This window comes from Eptatretus burgeri, chromosome 13, assembly GCF_056783735.1.
Source record: "Eptatretus burgeri isolate ZD-2024b chromosome 13, Ebu_testis_v1, whole genome shotgun sequence".
Classification (NCBI taxonomy): Eukaryota; Metazoa; Chordata; class Myxini; order Myxiniformes; family Myxinidae; genus Eptatretus; species Eptatretus burgeri.
Window position 1 is genome coordinate 2,200,210 of NC_140973.1, and position 27,043 is coordinate 2,227,252.

The 27,043-nt window shown below is 42.4% G+C and overlaps 2 protein-coding genes across 11 annotated transcripts in view; one reads left to right on the plus strand and one right to left on the minus strand.

Moving 5' to 3' along the window:
* Window positions 1-741: 741 nt before the first annotated feature.
* Window positions 742-26,112, minus strand: LOC147013675 (prolargin-like). Of its 9 annotated transcripts, none has more exons than XM_085850803.1 (8): window positions 19,372-19,456; window positions 18,574-18,658; window positions 15,167-15,234; window positions 14,826-15,051; window positions 10,247-10,424; window positions 9,869-10,093; window positions 4,969-5,224; window positions 742-1,559 (listed from the first exon to the last, which is right to left on the minus strand). In XM_085850803.1, the coding sequence occupies exons 4-8, from the start codon at window positions 15,020-15,022 to the stop codon at window positions 1,393-1,395; spliced, it is 1,023 nt and encodes a 340-aa protein (XP_085706929.1). In that variant the 5' UTR covers window positions 15,023-15,051; window positions 15,167-15,234; window positions 18,574-18,658; window positions 19,372-19,456; the 3' UTR covers window positions 742-1,392. The 9 variants fall into 9 exon arrangements, with proteins under 9 accessions (XP_085706929.1, XP_085706925.1, XP_085706927.1 ...); XM_085850799.1 differs by having other exon boundaries at window positions 15,167-15,239; XM_085850801.1 differs by having other exon boundaries at window positions 15,167-15,239; window positions 18,611-18,658; window positions 19,372-19,445.
* Window positions 25,876-27,043, plus strand: part of NOL8 (nucleolar protein 8) — a 54,013-nt gene continuing 52,845 nt past the window's right edge. For both annotated transcript variants that reach the window (XM_085850796.1, XM_085850797.1), the window contains exon 1: window positions 25,876-26,074. The gene's annotated coding sequence lies outside the window, so the exon portion shown is untranslated. The remainder of the gene's footprint in view (window positions 26,075-27,043) is intronic.

Here is a 27,043-nt window from a genome sequence, read left to right on the forward strand (position 1 = left end):
CTCCGTTAACCCACCCAAACCCACCTCCTTCAAATTCCCTGTTTCCTTCCTCAAAGTCCCTGTCGTGTCCATTTTGTTTACCCTGTGTACCCTGCCCCATCCCTCTTTCTTCCACAGATCTGATGTCCCCATTCCTGACTGCTGTTGTGCTTTCCTTTCTTGCCCCCTCTTGTCTCCTGCTCCTTTTGTTATATGTTCTGTCTGCTGGCTCTAATACGAGCCTCAACTGAGTATGCAAAAAATAAAGACCTGAAGGTGCACGAGTTGCACGTGCTGAAAGATTATTGCATGAGGCATTTATGTTACGTGGAAACATGCAATCAGGTGTTCTACACATCCTTCGTGCCAAAAAGAACTTCAAATGAACTCTGGAACCGAATTATTATTTTTTAACCTTAATTTTGGGTTGGAAACTCGTTTTAGTCTCATTATCAAGCATTGCAGATGATTAAGCACTTGGAAACATTCAAAAGCTGGTCAAGGACTATATTATGAGGATTTTTGAGATGTATGAACCAATATTTATTGAAGACAAAAAGTACACTATACAATGCTGATAATAATAATAATAAAAAAATACAACTTCTCTTGACATTGAGTTGTTTAAAATGTAAGCAAATTAATTGCATCGCTTAAACAAAATGTTTTGTAAAATAGGAAAACTTAGGGATACAAAGAGTGTTGTTTTGAAATGTAAATCGCCCCAAACAAGGCATAAAGCCACTCCAGGTAAGGTGCTAAGGAGAGGTTAGATAAAGATAAGGATAAAGCAAAACAAAATAAAATAAACAGAAAAATTATTTTAAAAAAACATCTGAGACACAGGAAGTATCAGAAGTCAGGTGAAATGTGATGTTACCTCAAAGTTGTAAGAAGTAGGAATTGACATTCCTCCTAAAGCTGGGTAGATCGTAGGATAATGGGAAGCACGTTAGAGGAAGTGAATTCCAAAGTGAGACAGCACGAGGGATAAAACTATCTGCAAGCCTTTCGTTCTGCACTTTGGATCAGTTATAGTGCATGGGTGTGCAGAGATGGCAAACCGAGCATTGCGTCCAAACACTCGTACAGGAGGACCCACGTTAGGAAGTCCAGCAGAACATTTGTCATGAAAATATTCAATCCTTAACTGGGATAATATGAGCAATCAGTACAAACATCATAACAGTTAAAGTGTGCACTCTACAGAGTTCATTTGGTCATTTTATATTACTCTGGTGGAAAACGACCTTTGATGAATCATCTTTTTGATTAATTTCCTCAAATGTGATTTATTTTCCTTGGTGCAAAGTTTGAATATGTCCCCTAGAATATTATACTCTTTCTTCGAAAACGATGCGGTTAGAATGAATTACAAATCCGTTTATCTCTCATTTTTTCACTTGCTATCTTTCAGATAATAGGTCGCAAGTATGGAAAGCACAGTGCAAGACTTCGGGCCATAATACCCCTTCCTGGTTCAAATCGAGCATCGAGCACCGGATTCCCGTCGAGACGTAGAAACGAGAGTCGAGCTGGCTGCCCATCCAGCATTTGGCACACAACGGTAGTGTTCACCTCTGGGAGAAGGGTCCAAAAAGATAGTGCGAGTGAGAATAAAGGGGAGGAAAGATAGAAAATAGTTACCAAAGCTTTAAACACATGTTACACTTCTATTTGCAAGTTGTGCCAACAGCTCCTGTTTCATTTGTTACGTACAATTTCCTCACAGGTGTTTCGACTTATGAGTAACTTACAAGTAATGTGTGTCGACATGTGTCAACGATCGCGTAACGTACCTACAACTTATGGCCAGCGTATGCGGAACGTGTGAGTCATACGCTGGCATACGTCAAAAATTTTTGAGCATGCTTAAAATTTGTCAATGTGCTCGGCGTACTATGATGTATGCCAGCGTGCTTCAGCGTGCTCTTAAGGTATACAAAACCTACCCATAACGTATTCGACGTGTGCCAGCGTATTCGGAAAATTTTTCATACATCGGCATACGCTGGCTAAAACGTCAAGGTGTGACAGGGCCTTGACACTTCGATGTCTCGTGCCTTTATGATTTGAATCGTCGAGTGGCAGCCTTTTAATAGGCTACGACACGTGATCGTCGGCGATATGCTGCTGCACTATGCATATGTTAGACTATCGTTGGGCATACGCTGTGAACGCCAACAACATGCTAAGCATTAGTTGGTATAAGTTATCTATATGTTATCGAAACGTTCTGTGTACATTATTAATACGTTATGCATATATCCAACTCGTTATGAATACGCCAAAAACTTTAAAAAAAAACATCAATAGTTCAGCGTACGCTAGCGTTTTACATGCATTTTGATACGTTTCCATATGCTGGCTAAAACGTCAAGGTGTGACAGCGGCTTAAGGAATGGGGTCCCTACACACTTCACTCCACCCACGATGGAGTGATTAAAAGAAAAAAAAAAATCCCCCAAAATCCAACTTTTTTTTTCTTCAAAATTTTCAAATTTATTTTCACCTAAAACACTCCCTGGCACTCACTGATGAACCTCTGAAAGTTTGACGAAAATCTGTTTAATCATCCCTGAGAAAAATGGTGTCAGACCTACAGACGCAGAGACAAACGGCTGTCATAGGATACCAGCAGGGGTACCTGGCATTTCCCGGTGCTGTTCTAATCCTCTTGGCATTTTGAAGAAATCAATTTTTTTTTCTATTTGTTTGTGGGGGGATAAACACTTCCACACACCCACTAAGGAATGAGGTCAGGGATCATTTAATGTTACCTTTCATATTGGTACAAAGCCTTTGGCACTATAGAGCGATTAAAAATAAAATCCCCAAAAAACGATTTTTTTTGAAATTTTCAAAAGGTATTTTTTTGCCTTAAAACACTCCCCGGAACTCACTGATGAACCTGTGAAAGTTTGACGAAGATCTGTTCAGCCATCTCTGAGATGAAAAATCACATCGTATAGATATACTGTATATCAGCAGAAGTCTCCACCACATTTGGTGATGACCGGTATTACAAATAATCTTCCTTTATTTCTCAAAATTATGATTATGATATGGAGTTCAAATTGTGCCAATATGGAACGGGAAGGGCGATGTTCAAGATCCAGGGAAGTGCAGGGGAATTGCGCTCCTAAGTCATATAATGAAGGTACTGGAGAGGATTCTGGATGGGAGGACAAGGAAGAGTGTGGAGATAGAGATCAGAGAGGGGCAGCAAGGGTTTTGAAAGGGTAGGAGGATGATGGATGGGATGTTCACGCTGGGACCTGGAGAGGTGTGTGTGGGATGATAGGTTTGCTGGCAAAGAATGGCAATCATAACAGCATACCAAACAAAGCTAAGTTTAAACCATTGTGGATTTACTTAGACTTTGAATGGACCGGTGAGTGGGAGAAACCATTGTGGATTTGCCAATGTTTTCACAAGGCACCCGGGATTGAAGGCTCCAGTTCAACCATGGCTCATGGAACTAATTGAGAAGGGATTTATTCCCGAGCAGGTTTTTAACGCCGCAGAGAGATTATTTGGGAAGACGATGCCATTTCGTACCTTCCTCTCATACCTTCCTCTCCAAGCAGGGAAGATCTCCTCTGGATCAAGGTGGCTGAGGATCGTTTAACCATTCTTCTATGTGGCAATGCACCAAGCGCCTTTGTCATGGTCCCGATGACCCAACAGCCATCGCAAGTTATACATCCACATCTTTCTAACCTCCAAACTCCATCACTCCCCCTCTAAAAGCATCATCATCTTCAAGTTATGTCTTGCGTTTTCTATTTACGGTAGAGTACAGCATGAACAAGTAAGTAATATGTTTATCTCACCCACCTCACTGTTTTGAAATCAATTTCAAAGGTAAAAGTCTTGTGTTTTTGTTTATTTTATGCTGTATTTAGATGTTTATTTCGTCGGCAAGAAATGCTTTTAAAATATTTTACATGTTTATTTCAATTGTAATGTGTTTATCTCTGGGTGTCGTTCACCTTCCTCGATATTTTCTCAAAGCCCAGGAACCGATCCCCCTTTTCCTAATGGCCCTTGGTTTCCACGATCGTGGTTTTACTATCGCGGAATTTTCCAGGAACCTTACCACCACGATATTTGAGTGTTCACTATGTCTTCTTTGTGTCTGTCGAAACACTCTTTGGTATCATTGTTGCCGATCATTGTTCGAGCACAGGTATTGATGGTAGGTACAAATTTTTCACCAGGTATGGGGAGTCGCGTTATCATCATCATGAATCAGTCCATTTGGTCAGTTTTCCAGCTTCGAGAGAAGTTATGTTCTTTCCCAAAACTTACACCTATACTTACTGACGCTCTTTGTTGGCCGGTCTTCATTTCCAACATAAAATGCAGTCTCATGACTCCTGTACAGTATGTGCTTGCCATTCTCTGTGGTTGGAATGGTCAATTAGTAAGCAATGCACTTTTTATGTTTCAATTTGCCACTCAGGTATACTTGTACAGTCTGATAAGTCGAGAAGAGTGCCGATTGTTTTTTGACTGAATCAATTTTTTTTTGTTGACTGAATCAAAACCCCCGTCCACAAACTGAATCAAATTTTGTTGGTGTTGTCGGTTGCTGAAGTGATCCATGAGCAAAGGGTTTCTAGCCAGATTCTTAAAGCAAGAGATATTTTAGTCTCCTCTTCGAGCCCCTTACCCATTTGGGGTGATTAGTGCTGTTCCTAAATAAGCCGAAGCAGATTCCAGAAGTGCTGCCAAGTGGACACGCCACTTTCGGTGACTCCAGAACAGCCATAGTCTTAAGCTACCTCCATCCAGTATGGAAGGAAAGGTAAGGGTACAGGGGGTGTATTACATTCATGTTTTGGTTAAAGATTAGTTTAAATCTGCATCACACCCTGCAGAGAGAAAAAGTATCATTAATAACTTATAATAGACAAGATGACTGAATGGGTTTTGGGAACTGAGCTTTAGAGACATCACTTTTGATCGAGTAAGTAGAAAGACCTTTGACGTGGTTTTTCTGCAAGAGAAGACGGATGAGTGTTGAACGAAACTTGGGCACTCTTGTGAGGTCATTTTCTGACAAGTCAACTTGCAGTAGAGATTCTCCATCTAGTTTCCAGGGAGTGCATGTATCTTCATGGAGTGAATTTTGGGCGACTGATAAATACCGTAGCGATGGCAGGGAAGGTAGTAGCTCAACAGGCAAAGTTGTGAGGTTGTTTCCAGCAAGGCTCAGCTTTTTGAGGCCTGGTGGGATCTGCAAGACATAATAATGTCACACTTATGGAAACATTGTGACATGTAAAAATGACGTAAAAACATTTGCAAAGGGCATTCAGGAATCTTTCCAACCTTCATTGTCAGGGCAAAGGTTAAATGTCAAAAATGCAAAAAAAAAGTGATGAAATTACTTTCATTATAATCAGAAAAAGAGACAAAGAAGATGCAATAAAATGCCATATATTACAACATTTTTTCACGTGGTGCATTGTCAAGCCTGAGCTTAAGCATTGCAGTCTTGATTAGCTCGTCATCCTGCGTTGCTTTCTTAAAACCATGATGGCGTCACGTTTCACCGGCTTCTGGAAAACTGGTGTGATTTTAGATGTCCATATAGTGTTAAATAAGATGCTAGTAATAGTTGTTTGGTGATAAAGTTTTTATTGTTTTTAAAGCAAACAACTCTTCCAAGGCCATCTCCACTCATGACTCGCTGACTTCTCCTGTCGCAGTCACCGTGTGGCCCTAAATGGAGTTCTTTCATCCCCTCTTCCTGTCCAGGCTGGAGTTCCTCAAGGTAGCGTTCTGGGCCATGTTCTTTTTCTGGTTTTCATCAACGATCTCTTCTACTCTCTGGAAAATCCTCTTTATCTCCTTGCTGATGACTCCACCCTCTGCCGTACCATCTGCCATCCATCAGACTGGCAAGCAGCAGCTTCTTTACTCACTGCAGATCTGGGTAAAATCACAAACTGGTCCAACACGTGGAACATGTCTTTCAATCCAGACAAATCTCACACTCTCACTATGTCTCTCAAAAAAGGACCGTTTAGAACCCCCCCCCCCCATCTACTTTCTCAACAACCCTCTGGAAGAAGTCCTTTCTTTCAAGCTTCTGGGTCTCACTATCTGCCATGATCTTTCCTGGGAAAGTCACATTTCAAACCTCGCCTCCACAGCCAGTCGCCGACTGGGAATCCTCCGTCATGCAAAGTCCTTTCTCGGCCCACCTGAGCTCCTGACCACTTACAAAGCTTTCGTCCGCAGCGTGATGGAGTACTGCTCTCCCCTCTGGGCTGGTGCTCCTGCCTCTCACCTTTCTCGGCTTCACGCTGTGGAAACCAGGGCATTTCAGATCATTGGCATTTCCTGTGATCAGGCTGAGTCTTTGGGCCTCTCACTCTCTCACTGCTGGCAGGTCGGTGGTCTTTCTGTCTTCCACCGTCTCCTCTCCAGTCTCACCCCCTGCTCTGTCTGCGATTTGTCCCCACCATATTTCCTCAGGGCGCTCAAGGTCCGCCAACAACCCCCTTCTGGTAAAACTACCAAAATCACGAATCACTGCTCACCTTCACTCTTTCATTCCTCTTTTTCCCCGCCTTTGGAATAAACTCCCTCACTCTGTTCAATCCCATTCTTCCCTCCAGGCCTTCAAAATAGCTGTTCACCACCACCTCTTATCATCCCCCATCCAAATCCTCGATCTTTTCTACCCCCGTTAATCCACCCCAAACCCACCTCCTTCAAATTCCCTGCTTTCCTTCCTGAAAGTCCCTGTAATGTCCATCTTGTATTCCCCGTGTTCTCCGCCCCATCCCTCTCCCTTCCACAGATCTCCTAATGTCTCTGTTCCCCACTGTTTTGTCCTTCCCACTCCCTCCCCTCTTGTCTCGTGCCCCCCTTGCTGTGCGTTGTGTGTTAGCTCTCACACGAGCCTTGACAAGGTATACAAAATAAAATAAATAAAAAAACAAGCAAAACAAATCAAGGCTCATGCAAGAGATTAAACAGAACATAACTGATGGGGAAAGGTAAATTTATGTGCCTGGTGTGAGCTTAATGGTGAGTGTGGTGGGCTTGGGATCCGAGGGTCCTGAGTTTAAATCCTGCTCGGCTGTTGAATTAGTACCATTTTGGGTCGACTCAACTTGTCATCCTTCCGAGGTCGGCAAAATGAGGACCAGCTTGCTGGGATGATTGAGCCATTCGAGTATCCTGCGTGGGACTGGTGACCCGTCCAGGATTGTGCCCAATTGCCCAGGAGACTGCTTTGGCAGCACCGACACTCTGTGCAGAGTATGGTCCTGGTGGATGGATGAATGGAAAGGTCAATTTAGCAACAATCCAATTACCAATGGTGCGGTTGTTCAACACCAGCAGAGCCTGTTCCAGGCAGTTTTCTCACTTTAAAACTGCCAATTCAAATCCAGCATCCTGGAACGGCCTACGTGTCCAGATTATTGAATAAAAATGCTCCTGGCATTTTCACCAACACTTGCAGAGATCTTAAATCATTTTTTCGTTATTACAATACACTCCAAAGTGCATCGGTAAAAACCGTGCCCTTTCCAGATACATGCACAAGACTGCACTGACCCTCCGCAGCGGAGATGATGCAACACATGGGCGGAGCATGAAAACATATGTGGAACATAATATACATTTACATTCAAACTTGGTTACATCACACTCCTCACCTGTTTTTTTATATAAAGCACAACAGCAGTTGATTGAGCAAAGAGGATGACGTGAACACGAGAACCGGGTTCGCCACTTTGGCTCGAACCATTGTCAAATTGTTATTGAACATGATCAAAAATGTTGAACATTTGTCAAAAGTTAAATAAACTGACTACGTCGTACATCATGTACAGTCACTAAATTCATGGACCATACTATGGATTGGGACTTAATAGAAAAATAGCATTAGAATATGAAATTCATAATCAACGGAACACAACAAAGGAATTCACTCTTCCCCCGCTGGAATAAGCAGAACGACCTCAGTTGTGGGTCACAGGTAGATATGGGGTTTGCCATTCTTCATGGTGTGGATTCGCACTTTTTCAACCCGACCATCTGCGCTTGGCAATGTCTCAATCACACGTTCATCTCAATACCAGAAGGTATTCGCCAAACGCTGTACACGTCGCCACTGATAGTTGAAGATGTCTGCAGGATGACCAAAACCGCCTCGTGGTGCACGAAGAGGCGTTCTCTCCATGGTGAGTAGTGCGGCTAGTGTCAAAATTTCTGGCATGTCTGGATCTGTCGACACTGGAGGAAGTGGACGAGCATTGACAATAGTACATACCTCTGCCAAGATGGTAGTAAGGAGCTCATGGGTTACTCCACCCATATGGAACACAGGTGGGGGGGGGGGTGAACTTCCACTTCGAGAAACGTGTGAAACGTTGTTCCCAATGAACTTTCATCCTTGCTCACTAATACGGCTATGAAATGAAACTTCGGATGATTAACCAACTCTACAGCAGGCAAAGTTGGTTAAATGGGTAGTTCAGAATACCAGATAAATCACATAAAGTCTCGGTGATCCTTACATACATAAAAACAATGTAGCATTTGCTCTACGTCGGCCATGATGGCGATGGGTTCCCATCTGAAGTATAATAATGCCCCGAGGAGACTAATGACGAGGTCTGGACCAGGAAGTAGTGAGATATTTTGTGAGACATCACGATAGATAGCACTGCCATCGAACACCACACGAATGTTGACAGGTTTGCGTGGATGGAATACAGCAAAATGAGGAAGATACCATCACGGTCGTTTTGCCTCTGTTTCTGGTTCAAGAGGCTCAGCATGTCCTTTGGAAAGAGTTCAGCCATGAAGTCGACGTACTGCTGTTTAAAGGATGGTTTCTTATCCAGAAGTTTGCAAAGGGACTTTAAGCAGTTGATTGCAAGGAGTCGATTGTCTGGAAGTTTTACATCATTTCTGAAGGGTAATTGCCATTGTCATTCCTGATGAATCCATCCTCCATGGTCACGAGAAGACTGTTGTCTTCCCTGGAGCGACTCAGCTTGTCATCATTCCTTGTTCGCTGAAAAATGGCACTGCATCGTCATAGGCTGTGTGATCACAAGATCTCCCAAAGAGCTGAACTGAAGGTACGTGATAATGTGGCAGGATGATGTCCTTGACGGTGACATGATTAGAGCATGGTGAACAGACTGATGGTCTTCCATCCATCCATCCATCTATCCATTGGAACCATACTCTGTGCAGAGCGTTGGTGCTGCCTAAGCAGTCTCTTTGGCTATTGGGCACAATCCTGGACGGGTCACCACTCCAACACTGGATACCAGCATGTTGGCACTCATTTTGCCGACCTCGGAAGGATGACAGGCAGTCAACCCCACCTGGTATTAATGCAACAGCCGAGTGGGATTTTAACTTAGCATCCTGGGATCCCAAGCCCCATCACCCTAACCATTAAGCCAACACCAAGCATATGGTCTTCCATTGTCAAGAATGTGAATATGATGGGCCTCCACTCGCACAAGGCTATGGGTCCCATCCAAGATCCATACGCTGTGCCAACGGAGCATTAGTTTGTCTATTCCAAGATTCTGTGACCTTAAGCAGCTGTGGAACATCTCGTTCAATTTACAGCAAGATGATTGCTTCTGGGTCAGGTTCGGGAAACATTTCAGCGATAGGACGTATATGCGAGTGGAGCCTTGTGACCCTCAGTGTTGTAATCTTGGAGTAATTACAAGGAGTAGCATTACACTCGGTTAGCTCCGGGAGCAACAGGTGGACAATTCCATTGAAAGATTTGATGACTAGATTGATATGTATTCTCTCAAATGAGAAACTTTTTCATGCAAACAAAAATAAATGAACAAATAAGTCAATGAAAATAAGGATCAATCACCTTTCTTGGTATTTCAGAGAGGATGTTGTGAGAGAGATCAAGGCTAGAGAGTGATGAAAGAGCCTCGTAGGCCTTCGCATGGCCACCATGACCCTCCATCCGATTGTGGGAAAGGTCGAGGGTGCGTAGATTTGATAGACGTTGGAACGACGTGCGCCGCACACGTGAGATCAAGTTACCCGAGAGGTGCAGCTCTTGCAAGCTCGAAGGGAGACCAATGGGGACCTGGTGATACAATGATAAGCACAGATTGGAAGACCGAACAAGACGGAGAAAAATAGGCCGTAGAAAATAGAGGGTGAACTTGGATTTCAGAACAATGAATATAAACCAAGAGATATGGATGAAAATCTGCATGAAGTAAAACTTGTTGCATACCTCATTGAGAAGATTATTTCTCAGTGATAGGGTGATGAGGTTTGTTTGCTTGCTCAATGTGGAACGAGGGATTCTTTTTATCCGATTGGAGTCGAGCTGGAGCAGGATGATGCGGGAAGCATTGGCAAGGTGTGAAGCAGGCATTGTAGTCATCTTATTGCTTTGCAGGTAAGCATACCTGTTGTTGCGACATTTTTTTTTTTTAAATGTGACATTAAAAAAAAAAAAACAAGCATTGTTTTTATATGAACAAACAATAATATGGAATATGAGAATCAGGGTGGTTGGAAAATCGAAATATAATTTGTTTACTTTCTCTGTAAGGATCTAACACCCCATTCCTTTCTGCTAACCAAATGCACAACTTCAAAGTTCCTCAAACAACAAAGGTCTCACAGATTTTGTGCCAAATATTATTTGTATTGGGCTTTCCATTTCCCAATTAGTCGAGTGGTGGAGGTGAATAATCGTGATACACCGGAGCAAAGCACCAAACTCCATGCAGTTACTGCACACAACCTATATAAACATATCCCGAGGGGGTGCCCAACCTGGGTGTCCTCCTTCCCACAAAATCCAAGATGCCCAGCAAATATACAAATTGCCATATTTGTTTGTATTTGGGATGAAATGGCACTTGAAGTGTCCATACATATGTCTTTGCGATAAGAAGTTCAAAAATGAATACTGTACTTCAAATTGCTGACACGAACTGATTACATCAGAATTGAAGATGGCTGCCAAACTGGAGGCAAAAATGACACAGATGTAGGAATTTAGATACCAATTTGAATGTTTATCGTTATATACTGCCGAACTATTGGTATGTAAACTTGCTACAGTTTAGCTTCCAGTTGCTTGAAAGGATGCTGCGTAGGGAAGAGAAACTATTTTGGAACAGAAGGGTTTGCCTTCCATGATGATTTATTTCCCCCTCCTTCCAATCTGTGATGTTGTGTCAGAGCCTGTGACGTCATGGAAAAATGGAAGCGCTCGTGATTTGTCTTCGCCGATCTCTTGACGGATGGAGTTGATGTGATAATATCTGAAATATCCCTTTACCAAATGTACCCAAAGCTGGATAGCAGGGTGGTGAGTTCTCAATTCAAAGAAGATGCCTACCACGATTATCACAACATCCGTGTCCACTCTGCTTGACCATATTAGTTGCATCATTTCACACGGCATATTGTACATGAAGACAAATTCTTGAGTCATCTTCCTCATGGTCGACTTCCGGCATCGGGGCACTGCTGCACTTTGAGACAACTGAGTGCCCAAAGGTGATATAGACCTCTTTGTAAATTTGGTAGTCACACACAGCCACCTCCTCAGTTAGGAGTGCGAACAGTTCTTCCTTTTTATTGGTCCCGTAGGAAGGAATCAAAGCTTACGGGTAGCTTTGTTTTGCGTGATAACTTCCTGCTCACTCCCTTCCCTCCTCTCGAGTGGCCTCCTTGAGACTACCTGCCTTGTACATGCCCCAAACCACATCGATTCTTGAGCAGTTCCAAAGTTACCTCTGTGTCCAGGGTAAGAAGAGCAAAGCACTGTCGTCTCCAAAATTTGATGCATCACCTTTTGGCAGCACATGCACAACGGCAACACCATTAAATACTTTGGCATCAAGCTGAGGAGCATTAAGGTTGTTACAAGGGACCAAACAGTCCAGCAACTCTGATTTACCACTTGGAAGTCGGAGTTTACCATGCTGAGACAAAGATGGAGGCCATGGGTGATTTTCATGGGAAAAAAACTGCCCCCAAGTCACCTTGACATACCCGACAAGACATGAATAGCTGAATGAAGAGATTATAGTTGTTTGATCGTTCATCTGCTCTTTAGTCTTGGATTTGGTTTGAGGATGTGGTCACTTGAAGAGTGGCAGTTGGTTTTTCTTGATAGGAAAGTGGATCGACTCAGTTCTATCCACAAGAACATCCTTCACATACTTCACTTTCCCCAATGTTTCCATGGTGTGAACTGCGCTCACCACAGCCTTATCAACACAGACATGAGTGCCAAGTCTCATGAGTTCTTGAGATTCATCCATGAATGGATTTCCCATTGAGCTTCGAGGGTAGTTAGATTATGAATTAATTGCCCAACCCGAACCTGACAATTATTTTTCACACGATTACATCTTTTTTAGAGTAATTATTGTGCTAAAGGATTTGATAGGCCAATATTTAAAGTTTAATGGCAGAATAAACGTAAAACATTAGTCACTTTAATGGACATTTAAGGACAAATACAACCAGCGAAACTGGCATTCTATGTTTGGCGACCATCTTGGATTTTGTAAGATGGAGGTCAATCAGGTTGGGAACTCCCGTGGGATATGTTTTTATTTATGTGGTGGACAGCAACTGCAGCAAGTTTGGTGCTTTCATCGAGCATGTCGCGATCTCACTCAAAAGTGGAGCTCAGCCACGAGACTGAATGGAAGACTTATTGTTATTCTTCAGGCTATTATTATTACTAGCTTATTGCTTTGCAGGTAAGGGCACCAGCCCCACCCTTTGTTGCATTGTTTGTGGCTTTCATTTTAACCTCCACCACCGAAGGTGGACGGAGTTATATTTTCACCCCTGTCTGTCTGTTTGTTGGTCTGTCTCTCTGTCTGTCTGTCTGTCTGTGAGCACAATATCTCAAAAAGTTATGGACGGATTCGGACGAAATTTGGTGGACAGTTGGGTGTGTGACAAGGACAAATTCATGAGATTTTGGTGAAGATCCGAATCCAGATACGACAATTTTTAATGTAATTCTTCACCATTGAGAGATCGGGCCAAAAACGATCGATATTTCGCACGATATCTCAAAAAGTTACGGCCGGATTATGACAAAACTTGGTGGATAAGTTGGGTAGTTGACAAAAATGAGCTGATTCGATTTTGGGATGAGTTTGGTAGGTGACAACAAGAAGCCGATCAGATTTTGGTTCAGGTCCAGATCCAGATCTGGCCTATCAGCGGGATACAAAACGTGAACTGTTCAGCCTGGCAGAGGCATGCACTCTACCGAGTGCTGTTCTAATTACCTCCGCCACTGAAGGTGGAAGGAGGTTATGTTTTCACCCCTGTCTGGCTGTTTGTTTGTGTGTCTGTTTGTGTGCAGGATATCTCAAAAGGGTGTGGACGGATTTGGATGAAACTTGGTGGACAGGTTGGGTGTGCGACAAGGACGAATTGATTCGATTTTGTTAAGATTCGAATTCGGATCCAGATACGAGTATTATTTGATTTTTAAAGTGATTCTTCACCATTTAATTGAGCGATCGGGCCAAAAATGATACAAAGCATGATATTTGAAAAATATTTTGGGCGCGATATGTTCTAGTGGATCAGGCATTACGTGGCGGAGGTATGTGCCCTTCTCCTTTTATTTTGTAATTCTAAGAATGGGGAATGCTGAGACAGAAGGAAAATATATGCAGTATTAGAGTGTTTTGTTGTCACCTGCCAAAGTCAATCAGAGCGCATCAGCTAGCTTCACACAACCAATAAAGCAGCATCTCAAGACTTGTCACCAAGTCACGCGAAGCATAGTTCATGCTCGCTATGATTAATATTGAACCATTTCCAACTTTGTGAAAGCAGTGATTTGGGAGGAGATGAAAACATGGCACACAGACACATTGCACCTTTTCATGTAGGATGTAGCCAATTGGTGTTGGTCCAATATCACCTGAACAGATTATGCTACAAACACCAGATTTTGTAAGAAGGTAAATCGATGAAAGTTGGTCATCTGGATATTCAGTTTTAGCCTTGATATTGGATGAACCAAACTTCAAATGTAATGCTAAGTCCTTTCTGACGTATGTTGAGTCCCATCATCACGTTAATGTCTCTTTTTTTTTTTTGGTGCACCCTTTTTCATCCCTTTTCTTACCTTCTTCCATGCTGAAGCACCTTGGATGACCTAGAAACTTTTTTTTTTGCAAACGAGGTCATGCTAACCTATTTATAACGTGACCCTGGAGCCATTTTTTTTTCTGGTCGGTAACCATGACCTAATGTCTTACTTTAATATCTTTTACCCGATTTCTGTCCCCTTATGATGATGATGATGCACCTTCATGTCTGTAAGAAAGGATTTAAAATCATGTCTGGAGTTTGAAATGAAAAGGCCTCATTGTTGTTCTCAATAACATTCCAGTTTGTTAACGATTTTATGTTTGCAAGTTTGATCTGACAAACATTGAAAATAAGTACTTCCCCTTGCTGCACAAAGCCAAAGTATAACTAAGATTTCAAAACTATAACATGCATGCATTCATTTGTGTGGGTATATATTTAAAATACTGCCATTTGTTAAGTTGTGTCGGTGAAAATTACCGTATTAAAAAAAAAAAAGACACCTTATACCTGCTTTTCTTGCTCAATTTCATTTGATGAAGGTTATATTTCCAAATGAAAGTAACTGTGTGCTGTGTTGGACAAAAAATGCCATACTTATATTAATACTAAATCGAATCCCCTTTCTCGAGAAGAATATTCCCATCATCGTTAAAGCTATTTCACAAGTGCCGAGAAAACAGAACACGTTCTATGGAGATAGATTGGTGTATAACCAGATCCGAGTTGGAATGGTAGGAAGCAGGTTGAGAGAGCGCGCATCACAATGCAGAACCACAGGATGATCGGGTGGACAGTAACAGGACTCGGGACAGGTGAGGGGTAACTCGCGTCGATCCCCTGCTTGGAGTCCGGTCAAGCATTGTGTTGTTGCCATGGAGAGTACAATAATAAAGAAGAAGTGGGCTGGCATTTTGATCTTTATTTGCGAAAATAACTTCACTGTGAAAAGACCAGAAATAAGACATTTAACATTAACAGTGACATATGCGGTATTATAAGTTATTCACACCAATATCTGAAAATACTGCAAGATGTACTCCAATTTTTAGCTCACCTGGAATGTAGTTCCAGGGAGCATATGGGATGGCGTGTTGTCTGTCCGTCCAAAAATACTTTCAACTTCTTCTCTAAAACCACACACACGATTTCGATGAAACTTGACCACAACCTTCATCACCCGGTATTACCAAAGTTTGTTCACGGCATTAAAAAAAAAAAATCGGGCCTTCAGGTGGTCTATGGGGGGTTGCCCCCCAAAATAGGTATTTGCTTTCTTCTCCAAAACTACACACACAATTGCGATAAAGCTTGACCTCAGCCATCATCACCCAAGATGTACTAAAGCTTGTGCACATAGTTTAAAAAAAATCTGGGTCTGAGGGGGTCGAAGGAGGGAGCTTACCCCCTAAAAGCGGTATTTACTTTCATCTCAGATACCACGCACACAATTCCAATGAAACTTGACCACAACTTTCATCGACCATGATATACTAAAGTTTGTTTTCAACATTTCAAAAAAAAAAAAATCGGCCTCTTTGGGGGTGTAAAGGGGGGGGGGGGTACCCCACAAAATATCTATTTGCTTTCTTCTCTGAAACTGCACACACAATTTCGATGAAACTTGTCCACAACATTCATCACCCATGATGTACCAAAGTTTGTTCACTCTATTCAAAAAAATCGGGTTGTACGAGGGTAGGGGGTTGTTGCCCCCCCCCCAAAAAACAGGTATTCACAATATCATTGGTTCATTGGTACATTTTGCTGATTCCTTCTCACATTGACTTCCTCCTCAGTATCATTATTCCAGCAGATGAGCACCCAGGGGGATTGCCCCTATTTTGTTTTTTTTATAATACAGCTCTGCAGTGTCTTCTTTACTAATAAGTGTGTGTGTGTGTGTGTGTGTGTGTGTGTGTGTGTGTGTGTGTGTGTGTGTGTGTGTGTGTGTGTGCGCGCGCGCGCGAGTCCTCCACAACTCCAAAACCATGAAACCTAGCAGCCTGAAACTTTGCATACAGACTAAGAAAACTCCAAGGAAGTCCAAGAGTGAAGGAAGTGCTCTTTCTTTGTCTGTCTGCATGTCTGTCTCTCTTATTATTGCTCTACCCCCTCCCAATACAGTGCAGCACCCTCCTCCTATGTCTCCTCTCTCACTCTCCCCTCCCTCCCTCTCTGTATGTCTGTCTGTCTGTCTCTGTCTCCGGATGTGTCTGGGTGGTGGTCATGTCTGGATGGGGTTTGTCTCCGGATGCGTCTGGGCGGTACTTATGTCCAGACAGGAGCTTGTCTCGAGACCGTGTTTATAGTATGACCAGTAAAAAACGGATTTCAGACGTTATTTTGTTTCAATCTTCACTGTTATTCGATACAGAATTATTTTGATAAAACAGTATGAATCGTAATTGACGCTTCACCGCACATCTGCCTTCCCTTGCTCTCACCTCGCACGGTCTTTCCTTCCACACCCCTTCCTCACTCCCCTCGCTACTCTCTCCTCCACATCTTCACTCTCCCCACTTTCTATCCCCCACCCCTCTCCCCCCCCCCTTTAGTATTACCATCAGTGAAGCGACAGGTGGAATTTGCAAGTTATCAATAAAACTTTGTGAAATGGTCATGTTTGACTTCTTCATCTATTGTGAGTTTTAATTGATGTTGGTTTGTAGATTTTCCCATGAAAATATTTTCCCAAATTTAAATTGATTTGGAAAAAAAAATCAGTGTGTGTGTGCGCCTGTCTGTCTGTCCGTGTGTGCGCCTGTCTGTCCGTGCATGCGTGTGCCTGTCTGTCTGTCCATGCGTGTGTGCGCCTGTCTGTCTGTCTGTCTGTGCGTGTGCGCGCCTGTCTGTCTGTCTGTCTGTCTGTGCGTGTGCGCGCCTGTCTGTCTGTCCGTGCGTGTGTGCGCCTGTCTGTCCGTGCGTGTGTGCGCCTGTCTGTCTGTCCGTGCGTGTGTGCGCCTGTCTGTCTGTCCATGCGTGTGTGTGCCTGTCTGTCTGTCCATGCGTGTGTGTGCCTGTCTGTCTGTCCGTGCGTGTGTGTGCCTGTCTGTCTCTGTGCGTGTGTGTGCCTGTCTGTCTGTCCGTGCGTGTGTGTGCCTGTCTGTCTCTCCGTGCGTGTGTGTGCCTGTCTGTCTCTCCGTGCATGTGTGTGCCTGCCTGTCTGTCTGTCCGTGCGTGTGTGTTGCCATTTTTCTCAGAGATGCTTGAACGGGGTCCTTGTCAGACTTTTTGAGGTTCATCAATGATTGCCGGGGAGTATTTTAGACAAAAGAAAACAATGTTTTTGTTTTTGAGCAATTTGAAAAACAAAGTTGGCTTTTTGGGAGGGAATTTTTTAAACTACTCAATAGAGCTGAAACTTGTGAATCCATCCATCCATTGGGACCATACTCTGTGTCGAGCGTTGGTGCTGCCTAAGCAGTCTCCTTAGCCATTGGGCACAATCCTGGACGGGTCACCACTCCGACACAGGATACCAGCATGCTGGCACTCATGTTGCCGACCTCGGAAGGATGACAGGCAGTCAACCCCACCTGGTATTAATTCAACAGCTGAGTGCAATTTGAATTCAGGATCTGAGGATCCCAAGCCCACCACCCGAACCATTAAGCCAACACCAAGCATAACCTGTGAATGGTATATTAAATGATCACCGACCGCATTCCCTCGTGGGTGTAGCGAAATGTGTGAGCCCCCCCCCCCCCCCCACAAAAAATATCCCGGGCAACACCAGGATCCCCTGGTAGTATTTGATAACTTAACAAGTAGTGAGATGTGATTTTTATACAAGAGCTGTTATAACAATACTGTAGTGCTGTTAAAATGTTGTTGTACATGGTGGCCATAATGTCTTGTCACCCCCTGTTTGACAATGCTGACATTGCCTTTGTGTGCAGAACGTTGATTTGTTTTCTTTTCCCCTTTTCTCACATGGACTGAATGTAAACACATGATATGACACTTTAATCGCATCACCCCACAAACGCTCCAGAAAATGTCCCACGGAAAAATGATTCTCTGTAATGACAGTGATGGAGCCCAAACGGATCCACTGGACACTTCAGGCTTGTGTCATGTGATGTAAAATGTGCAATAAAGTAGAAGTGTGCTGTAAACGTATGTGCTGTAACTTGTAGAACCCTTCAGTGTTGTCAGCTAATATGACACAAGGCAACGTCAGCATTTTTACAAGGGAGTGACAAGACATTGGGGATACCTGCACATACATTACTCTTACCCATTCAAAAAAGTATACTGAAAACACATAAAACGAGAAGGGCACTCGGCAGAGCGCACACCTGCGCCACACAATGCCCGGTCCATAAGAACATATCGGGCCCATTACATTTTTGAAACATCATGCTATATATATCGTTTTTGAGCACTATCTCTCAATTGTGAAGAATCACTTTAAAAATTAAATAATTCTCATATCCAGATCCGGATTCGGATGTTCACCAAAATCTAATCAGTTCGTCCTTGTCACACACCAAACCTGTCCATAAAATTCAATCCGGATCCGTCAACAACGTTGTGAGATATCCTGCACACAAACAAACAGCCAAACAGAGAGGGGGTGAAACAATGAACCATTGATGTGTGCTCACGTGATAAAATATCGGTAAAATAAGTTAAACAATTTAACCCAGACTGGACTTGTCAAGAGATACAAAGAAAGAAAAGAAATAACTGAAAAGATTGGAATTTTTAAATTGTAATGAACCGTTAAAAGTGAACGATCAGAGTAAATGAACAAAAGGAAACCCTAAAACGATGTAAATCATGAATGTACGTTTCGTGATGTAATTGTGATTGTGATTGTGATGTGATGTAATTGTGATTGTTATGTAATTGTGATTGTGATGTGATGTGATTGTGATGTAATTGTGATTGTGATTGTGATTGTGATGTGATTGTGATGTAATTGTGATGTGATGTGATTGTGATTGTGATGTGATTGTGATGTGATGTGATTGTGAATGTGATTGTGATTGTGATTGTGATTGTGATGTAATTGTGATTGTGATGTAATTGTGATTGTGATGCGATGTGATTGTGATGTGATGTGATTGTGAATGTGATTGTGATTGTGATGTGATGTAATTGTGATTGTGATGTAATTGTGATTGTGATGCGATGTGATTGTGATGTAATTGTGATTGTGATTGTGATGTGAAGTATGAAAACGCTCCCAATCGAGTTTTTTTTTTCACATATCCCGTGTACAAGGAACGCTTGCCGCACGTTCAAACTCACCGTGCACTTTTTGTCTCCTCTTCGTGTGCTTCACACATCAAGCAATGGCTTGCACAAGGGAAGTGAAGGGTTTCCTGTGAAAGGGACTCACAATGGCTTGGCAGTAGACTGTACCGAGCTGTTTTTGACGTTTCACATTGATTTCCTTCACTCCACATGCCAGCATGAGCACACTAGTTCAGCTGAATCAGGGCATGATGACTGCGGCTGGAGTTTATATTCCACTTCTCAAGATTATTACCCCGCGCTCGTGAAGCGAAAAGCGGGGTTAACCGATCGGTCACGTCCGTGTGTGCGTGCGTGCGTGCATACCTGCTTTTTAAAAAAATTCATTTTCTCAGCAACCGTGAGTCCGATTGACACGGAATTTTCTAAATAGGTGTGCCTGCTCCTGTATAAAATTTTAGTCATCATTATGATGTCATAGGTCACGTGGTACAGGCTCCATCTTGGATAAACCCCCCAAAAACACTTTGCTCCTCTACATCTCCGAAATCACTCCATGGAAAAAATTGAAACATGGCTCATTGTCAAGTACTTCCCATTGGGGAATAAGATATGTTCATGATGATGTCATTGGTGCCTTCGTCATGTCGGCGTAATTCGACAAGTGCAACGCTCGATTTGGTCAGAATGATAAAAAAAAACTTTCTCTGCAATTGTTGAAACCGCTAACCGATCAATGCAAAACTTTAACCGATTGATCAGCTCCCCATGGGAAATATAGCTTGATAAAAGTGACACCATCGGTTACTGGTCTGGAAAAATATTGGATCAAAGTTTAAAAATAAAAATAAAAAACCTTAAAAGAACAGAAGAGTTGCCTTGCACCAAGTCCAAGTCAGGACTCTGCAAGGAAAGTATTCTATAAATACCATCAAGTTGCATCATTTTTCTGGAAGCACGGTTGTGCTGCTGATGCAGTGTCCCTGTTACCAGTAAGCTTCTGCTCATTTTACAGACCTCGGAAGGATGACAGTCTGAGTCAACCCACCTGGTGTTATTTCAACAGCTCGACAGGAGGTTCAAACTCAAGACCTCAAACTCAAGGCCGACTTTGTCCGAATCGAATCGCTATCACCGATTCGCTGGAGGAAACGTCCATGCTCTGCCTTGGGGCGGAGTCTCGATCTGAAGCGATTTGAGGCTCCGCCCACGCCTTCAGCCAAAAACACGTGGGCAATGGCGACCGGGTCGAGTGCGGGACGGTGGCATTGTAGTGGATGTAGTAGTAGTTGTTGTTGTAGTTGTTGTTGTATAAAAACCTAACTAAAAAATAACTCGCAGCGCACACACAAAATTCCCATTAAACACAGGGAGGAATCTAACTTTAAACACATACTTATCGAAATAACTAAGCTACGGGGACTTTGGCTGTTTGTGTGCACGTTTCCAAATCCGTAACAGTATCGAGTGTTAGTCTGTCATTCAGGGTTGGTCTACAGAAGCAAAACAGATTCAACCTTTCTACAACTGTCAGCACATTGTGGTTGTCTGTTGTAAGGCACGTGTAATTTAACCCTATCACAGTTGTGTGCTGGGGCAGCTACATGAAGGACACATTGGGGTAGTAAAGATGAAGGCATGAGCACGTAGCTATGTATGGTGACCCTCAATTGATAATGACATCGAACATATAGCTAAGTGCTGTGATGGGTATCAGCTACATCAGAACATGCCACAGGTGTCGCCTTTGCATCCATGGGTGTGGCCCTCGACCCCATGGCAGAGGATACACGTGGATTATGCTCGGCTGTTTCTTGACACTGTTTCTGGTGCTGGTTGATGCACATTCCAAATGGCCAGAAATTTAGATCATGAAGTCAACCACGTCACAACAGACCATCACCAAACTGCGTGAGATTTTTTTGCCAGGAATGGCATACCCGAACAGCTCGTATCTGATAATGGTCCTCAGTTCACATCGGATGAATTTAACCTCTTCATGAAACAAAATGGAATTAAACACATTCGGTCTGCTCCTTACCATCCAGCCACAAATGGGCTGGCTGAACGTTTTATCCAAACTTTCAAACAGGCTTTTCGATCTACAAGGGAAGAGGAGGGCATCATTGAAGCAAAGTTCACCCGTTTTCTGATATCTTACTGGAATGCTCCTCATGCAACAACAGGAGAGATTCCCACAAAGATGTTTCTTGGCAGACCACTGAGTACTACATTGGATGCAGTTAAACCTGATATCAGAAAAAGGTCAATGATAGACTTTTTCATCGGGCCCTTAGTGGAGGTAAAGGCAACATGCGTGAATTTCTGCTCGGACAGCCTGTTCTTGTGCACCACTACCGTCAGGACCACAAGTGGGTAACTGGTACTGTTAGGTCGAGACGGGGTCCCGTAAATTATGATGTTGCAGTTGGACTCTGCGTTTGGAAACGGCATGTGGACCAAATGCGGGATACCGGGCCAAGCTGTGAAGCTCAACCTTTCCAATCATCAGACCCTCCTCTAAGAATTGAGTTAGAGAGGTCGGGGTCAACTGAGAGGATACCCACATCAGCGGAAGTGGTTCCCGCTGAGACTGATGCTGCACCGGCATAAACAGATGCTGCATCTCAACCAACCGAGATAGCTCTGGGGACAAGGCGGTCTCCGCAGAGACGGCATAAGGCCCCAGATAGATTGGATCTGTGAAGTGATTCAGTTATGGGGCAGATTAATCCCCTCATAATCTCGAGCCAGGGTATGTTTCACACCTATGCTCAATCCACCAGATGGTACATTTCAGTTACCTTCTGGCAGGTGATGCTCTTGTAATGTCTTTGATTATGCTACTTTCTAGCCTTCATCAAATGAGTAAAATGTTCATTTATTGTCATGTGGGTTGATTTCTTGGTGTGGGATTAGATCGAGAAGGGAGGAAATGTGGTGTATTTACAGCCTTGTGGATTGCAACGCAATGTGAAATAAAGTAGTTCCTGAGCCGCCATTTCCTGTGGCTGTCATGATGACGTCGAGCTCCACTTAATCATAGCGAACGTAGTGAGCTTCATACTGAAAGCGAACGTAGTGAGCGTCATACTTCACGCGTGCACATGAGAGAATAGGAAACAACAACAACAACACAATACACTGGTAATTTGGAATCCGTGTCGTTGGCTATGATCCTTTTGCTTCCGGTTTTTTTTTGCTTCCGGTTTTTGTCATGGGGAATGATGCATGCTGGGAGATAAAGGCATCGTCGGAGACATGAAAGACCCAAATATCAGACATGGTGTATATTTCCTCCACTGATTTTAATAAAGATATCTCCTGCATCATCAAAAAAAATTTTTTAATTGTGATTTACATTATTTGATCGCTGATCCCGAATCCAGGCCGAAGTAACCGGAAATTGCGTATACAGTTGTGAACAAGTTGTAGGTAAAGTCAGAAGCGAATGTAAGAAGAATTCTACGTTCGCTTCTAGTATTTATTTTTTTAGATGAGATCCTGTTCTCGGCGGTGTAGTTGTCGTTGTGAAGGTAATGTTGAGGAAAATTTTTTTTCAGATGAGATCCTGTTCTTGGTGGTGTAGTTGTTGTTGTGAAGGTAATGTTGAGGAACTATGGAATAGGCAAAGCCGAGAAGCGAACGTAGAATTCTTCTTACATTCGCTTCTGACTTTACCTATAACTTGTTCACAACTGTTTACGCAATTTCCGGTTACTTCGGCCTGGATTCGGATTCAGCGATGAAATAACGTAAATCACGATTAAAAATTATTTTTTGATGATGCAGGAGATGTCTTTATTAAAATCAGTGGAGGAAATATACACCATGTCTGATATTATTTGGGTCCTTCATGTCTCCGCCGATGCCTTTATCTCCCGGGACGCATCATTCCCCATGACAAAAGCCGGAAGCAAAAGGGTCATCGCCGACAACACGGATTCCAAATTGCCAAGGGTATTGTGTTGTTGTTGTTGTTTTTGTTTTTCTTTTTTTGTTGTTTCCTATTCTCTCATGTGCATGCGTTAAGTATGAAGCTCACTACGTTCGCTATAATCTTGAGGTAATATATATTTTTTAGATGAGATCCTGTTCCAGGCGGTGTAGTTGTTGTTGTGAAGGTAATGTTGAGGTATAATGTTGAGGTAATATTTATTTTTTTAGATGAGATCCTGTTCTCGGCGGTGTACTTGTTGTGAAGGTAATGTTGATATAATATTGTTTTTTTTTAGATGAGATCCTGTTCTAGGCGGTGTAGTTGACGTTGTGAAGGTAATGTTGAGGTAATATTATTTTTTTAGATGAGATCTTGTTCTTGGCAGTGTAGTTGTTGTTGTGAAGGAAATGTTGAGGTAATATATATATATATATATATATATATATATATATATATATATATATATATATATATATATATATTTTAGATGAGATCCTGTTCTTGGTGGTGCAGTTGTCGTTGTGAAGATAATGTTGAGGTAATTTTTTTTTTCACATGAGATCCTGTTCTAGGCGGTGTAGTGGTTGTTGTGAAGATAATGCTGAGGTAATTTTTTTTTAAAATGAGATCCTGTTCGAGGCGGTGTAGTTGTTGTTGTGAAGGTAATGTTGAGGTATAACGTTGAGGTAATTTTTTTTTTAGATGAGATCCTGTTCGAGGCGGTGTAGTTGTCGTTGTGAAGGTAATGTTGAGGTAATTTTTTTTTCAGATGAGATCCTGTTCTAGGCGGTGTAATTGTCGTTGTGAAGATAATGTTGAGGTAAATTTTTTTTTAAATGAGATCCTGTTCTCGGCGGTGTAGTTGTTGTTGTGAAGGTAATGTTGAGGTATAATGTTGAGTTAATTTTTTTTAGATGAGATCCTATTCGAGGCGGTGTAGTTGTCGTGAAGGTAATGTTGAGGTAATGTTTTTTTTTTTTTTCAGATGAGATCCTGTTCTAGGCGGTGTAGTTGTCGTTGTGAACGTCATGTTAAGATATAATGTGGAGGTAATATTAATTTTTTTAGATGAGATCCTGTTCTAGGCGGTGCAGTTGTTGTTGTGAAGGTCATGTTGAGGAATTTTTTTTTTTTCAGAAGAGACCCTGATCTCGATGGTGTAGTTGTTGGTGTGAGGGTAATGTTAACGTAATATATATATATATATATATATATATATATATATATATATATATATATATATATATATATATATATATATATATACATATATATACATATATATATATCTTCTTCTTCTTCTTCTTTCGGCTGCTCCCGTTCGGGGTTGCCACAGCGGATCATACGTATGATCCGCATAGTGATTTGGCACATGTTTTACGCCGGATGCCCTTCCTGACGCAACCCTGGTCGCCTCTTACGACACAGGGATATGGTACACCTATTTTAACCGGGGTATACACCGGCCCAGTATACTGGTACTCATTTCGCCGACCTCGGAAGGATGACAGGCTGAGTCAACCCCCTGGTGTATTAATTCAGTGGCTCAACGGGACTTGAACTCAGGACCTTTTGGATCCCAAGCCGCTGCCCTTACCACTGCGCCAACACCAGGTGTATACATATATATATATATATACATATATATATATATATACATATATATATATATATATATATATATATATATATATATATATATATATATATATATATATATATATATATATATATATATATATATATATATATATATATATATATATATATATATATATATATATATATATATATATATATATATATATATATATATATATATATATATATATATATATATACATATATATATATATATATATATATATATATATATATATATATATATATATATATATATATATATACATATATATATATATATATATATATATACATATATATATATATATATATATATACATATATATATATATATATATATATATACATATATATATATATATATATATATATACATATATATATATACATATATATATATATATATATATACGTATACGTATACGTATACGTATACGTATATATATATATATATATATATATATATATATATATATATATATTGTAAATAAGATCCTGTTCAAGGCGGTGTAGTTGTTGTTGTGAAGGTAATGTTGAGGTAATATATATTTTTTCAGATGAGATCCTGTTTTAGGCGGTGTTGTTGTTGTGAAGGTAATGTCAAGGTAATATTTATTTTTTCATAGCAAAAAAACTTTAATTTGATATTTTTAAGCGAATGTAAGAAGAATTCAACGTTCGCTTCTTGGCTTTGCCGATTCCATATTATTGCATACGTTATAGTGAACAAATGGATCGACACATGATACCGCTCATACACCGCCTACATGTCATCTTGTAAACTACAGCTAAACATGATCAAATATATCGACACAGGATACCGCTCATACACCGCCTACATATCACCCAGTACACGACAGCGAAACGTGATCAAACAGATCGACACAGAAACTAAAACTAATTAAAGAGAGTGAAATGATTTTTAAATAAAATCACAAATACCAGTTTTAAATTATTTCACCATTTCGGATCGATTGAGCCTCATGAACCATGACATGGTTCGGGGTTTATAAATGGATTTACGAGTCTTGCAGCTTTAGTATTGAACACAAATGGAATGAAAATACTGAAATCGTTTTTATAGATTGCAAATGCGAACTTGAGGTGATGAAAAAAAAACAACGGAAATGCTTTTAGGAGAAACTCTCAAACGGGCACGTGGGGACATCATCGGTAAGATTACCTTGATTACACATGAGAACTGGGTCGGTGTGAGCACGCTGTTCGCCGCCAGAGCTGGGTCACTGTGAGCTCGCTGTGAGCACACTGTTCGCCGCCAGCGCTGGGTCACTGTGAGCTCGCTGTTCGCCGCCAGAGCTGGGTCACTGTGAGCACGCTGTTCGCCGCCAGAGCTGGGTCACTGTGAGCACACTGTTCGCCGCCAGAGCTGGGTCACTGTGAGCACACTGTTCGCCGCCAGCGCTGGGTCACTGTGAGCACGCTGTTCGCCGCCAGAGCTGGGTCACTGTGAGCACACTGTTCGCCGCCAGAGCTGGGTCACTGTGAGCACGCTGTTCGCCGCCAGCGCTGGGTCACTGTGAGCTCGCTGTGAGCACGCTGTTCGCCGTCAGAGCTGGGTCACTGTGAGCACACTGTTCGCCGTCAGAGCTGGGTCACTGTGAGCACACTGTTCGCCGCCAGCGCTGGGTCACTGTGAGCACGCTGTGTTCTTCACGCTTGCCGCCAGCGCTGGGTCACTGTGAGCTCGCTGTTCGCCGTCAGAGCTGGGTCACTGTGAGCACACTGTTCGCCGCCAGCGCTGGGTCACTGTGAGCACACTGTTCGCCGCCAGCGCTGGGTCACTGTGAGCACACTGTTCGCCACCAGCGCTGGGTCACTGTGAGCACACTGTTCGCCACCAGCGCTGGGTCACTGTGAGCTCGCTGTTCACCGCCAGAGCTGGGTCACTGTGAGCACACTGTTCGCCGCCAGAGCTGGGTCACTGTGAGCTCGCTGTGAGCACACTGTTCGCCGCCAGCGCTGGGTCACTGTGAGCACACTGTTCGCCGCCAGCGCTGGGTCACTGTGAGCACACTGTTCGCCGCCAGCGCTGGGTCACTGTGAGCTCGCTGTTCGCCGCCAGCGCTGGGTCACTGTGAGCACACTGTTCGCCGCCAGCGCTGGGTCACTGTGAGCACACTG

Coding starts and splice junctions, on each gene's coding strand:
- LOC147013675 (XM_085850798.1), bottom strand. CDS start 19,529: ATGTGGAGTGAAGGAAATCAATGTGAAACGTCAAAAACAGCTCGGTAC. Junction 15,240..18,605: donor GAATTTTATGGACAGGTTTG/GTGTGTGACAAG, acceptor GTGTGGTTTTAG/AGAAGAAGTTGAAAGTATTT. Junction 1,560..4,968: donor GCAGAAAAACCACGTCAAAG/GTCTTTCTACTT, acceptor CCCTTCTCCCAG/AGGTGAACACTACCGTTGTG.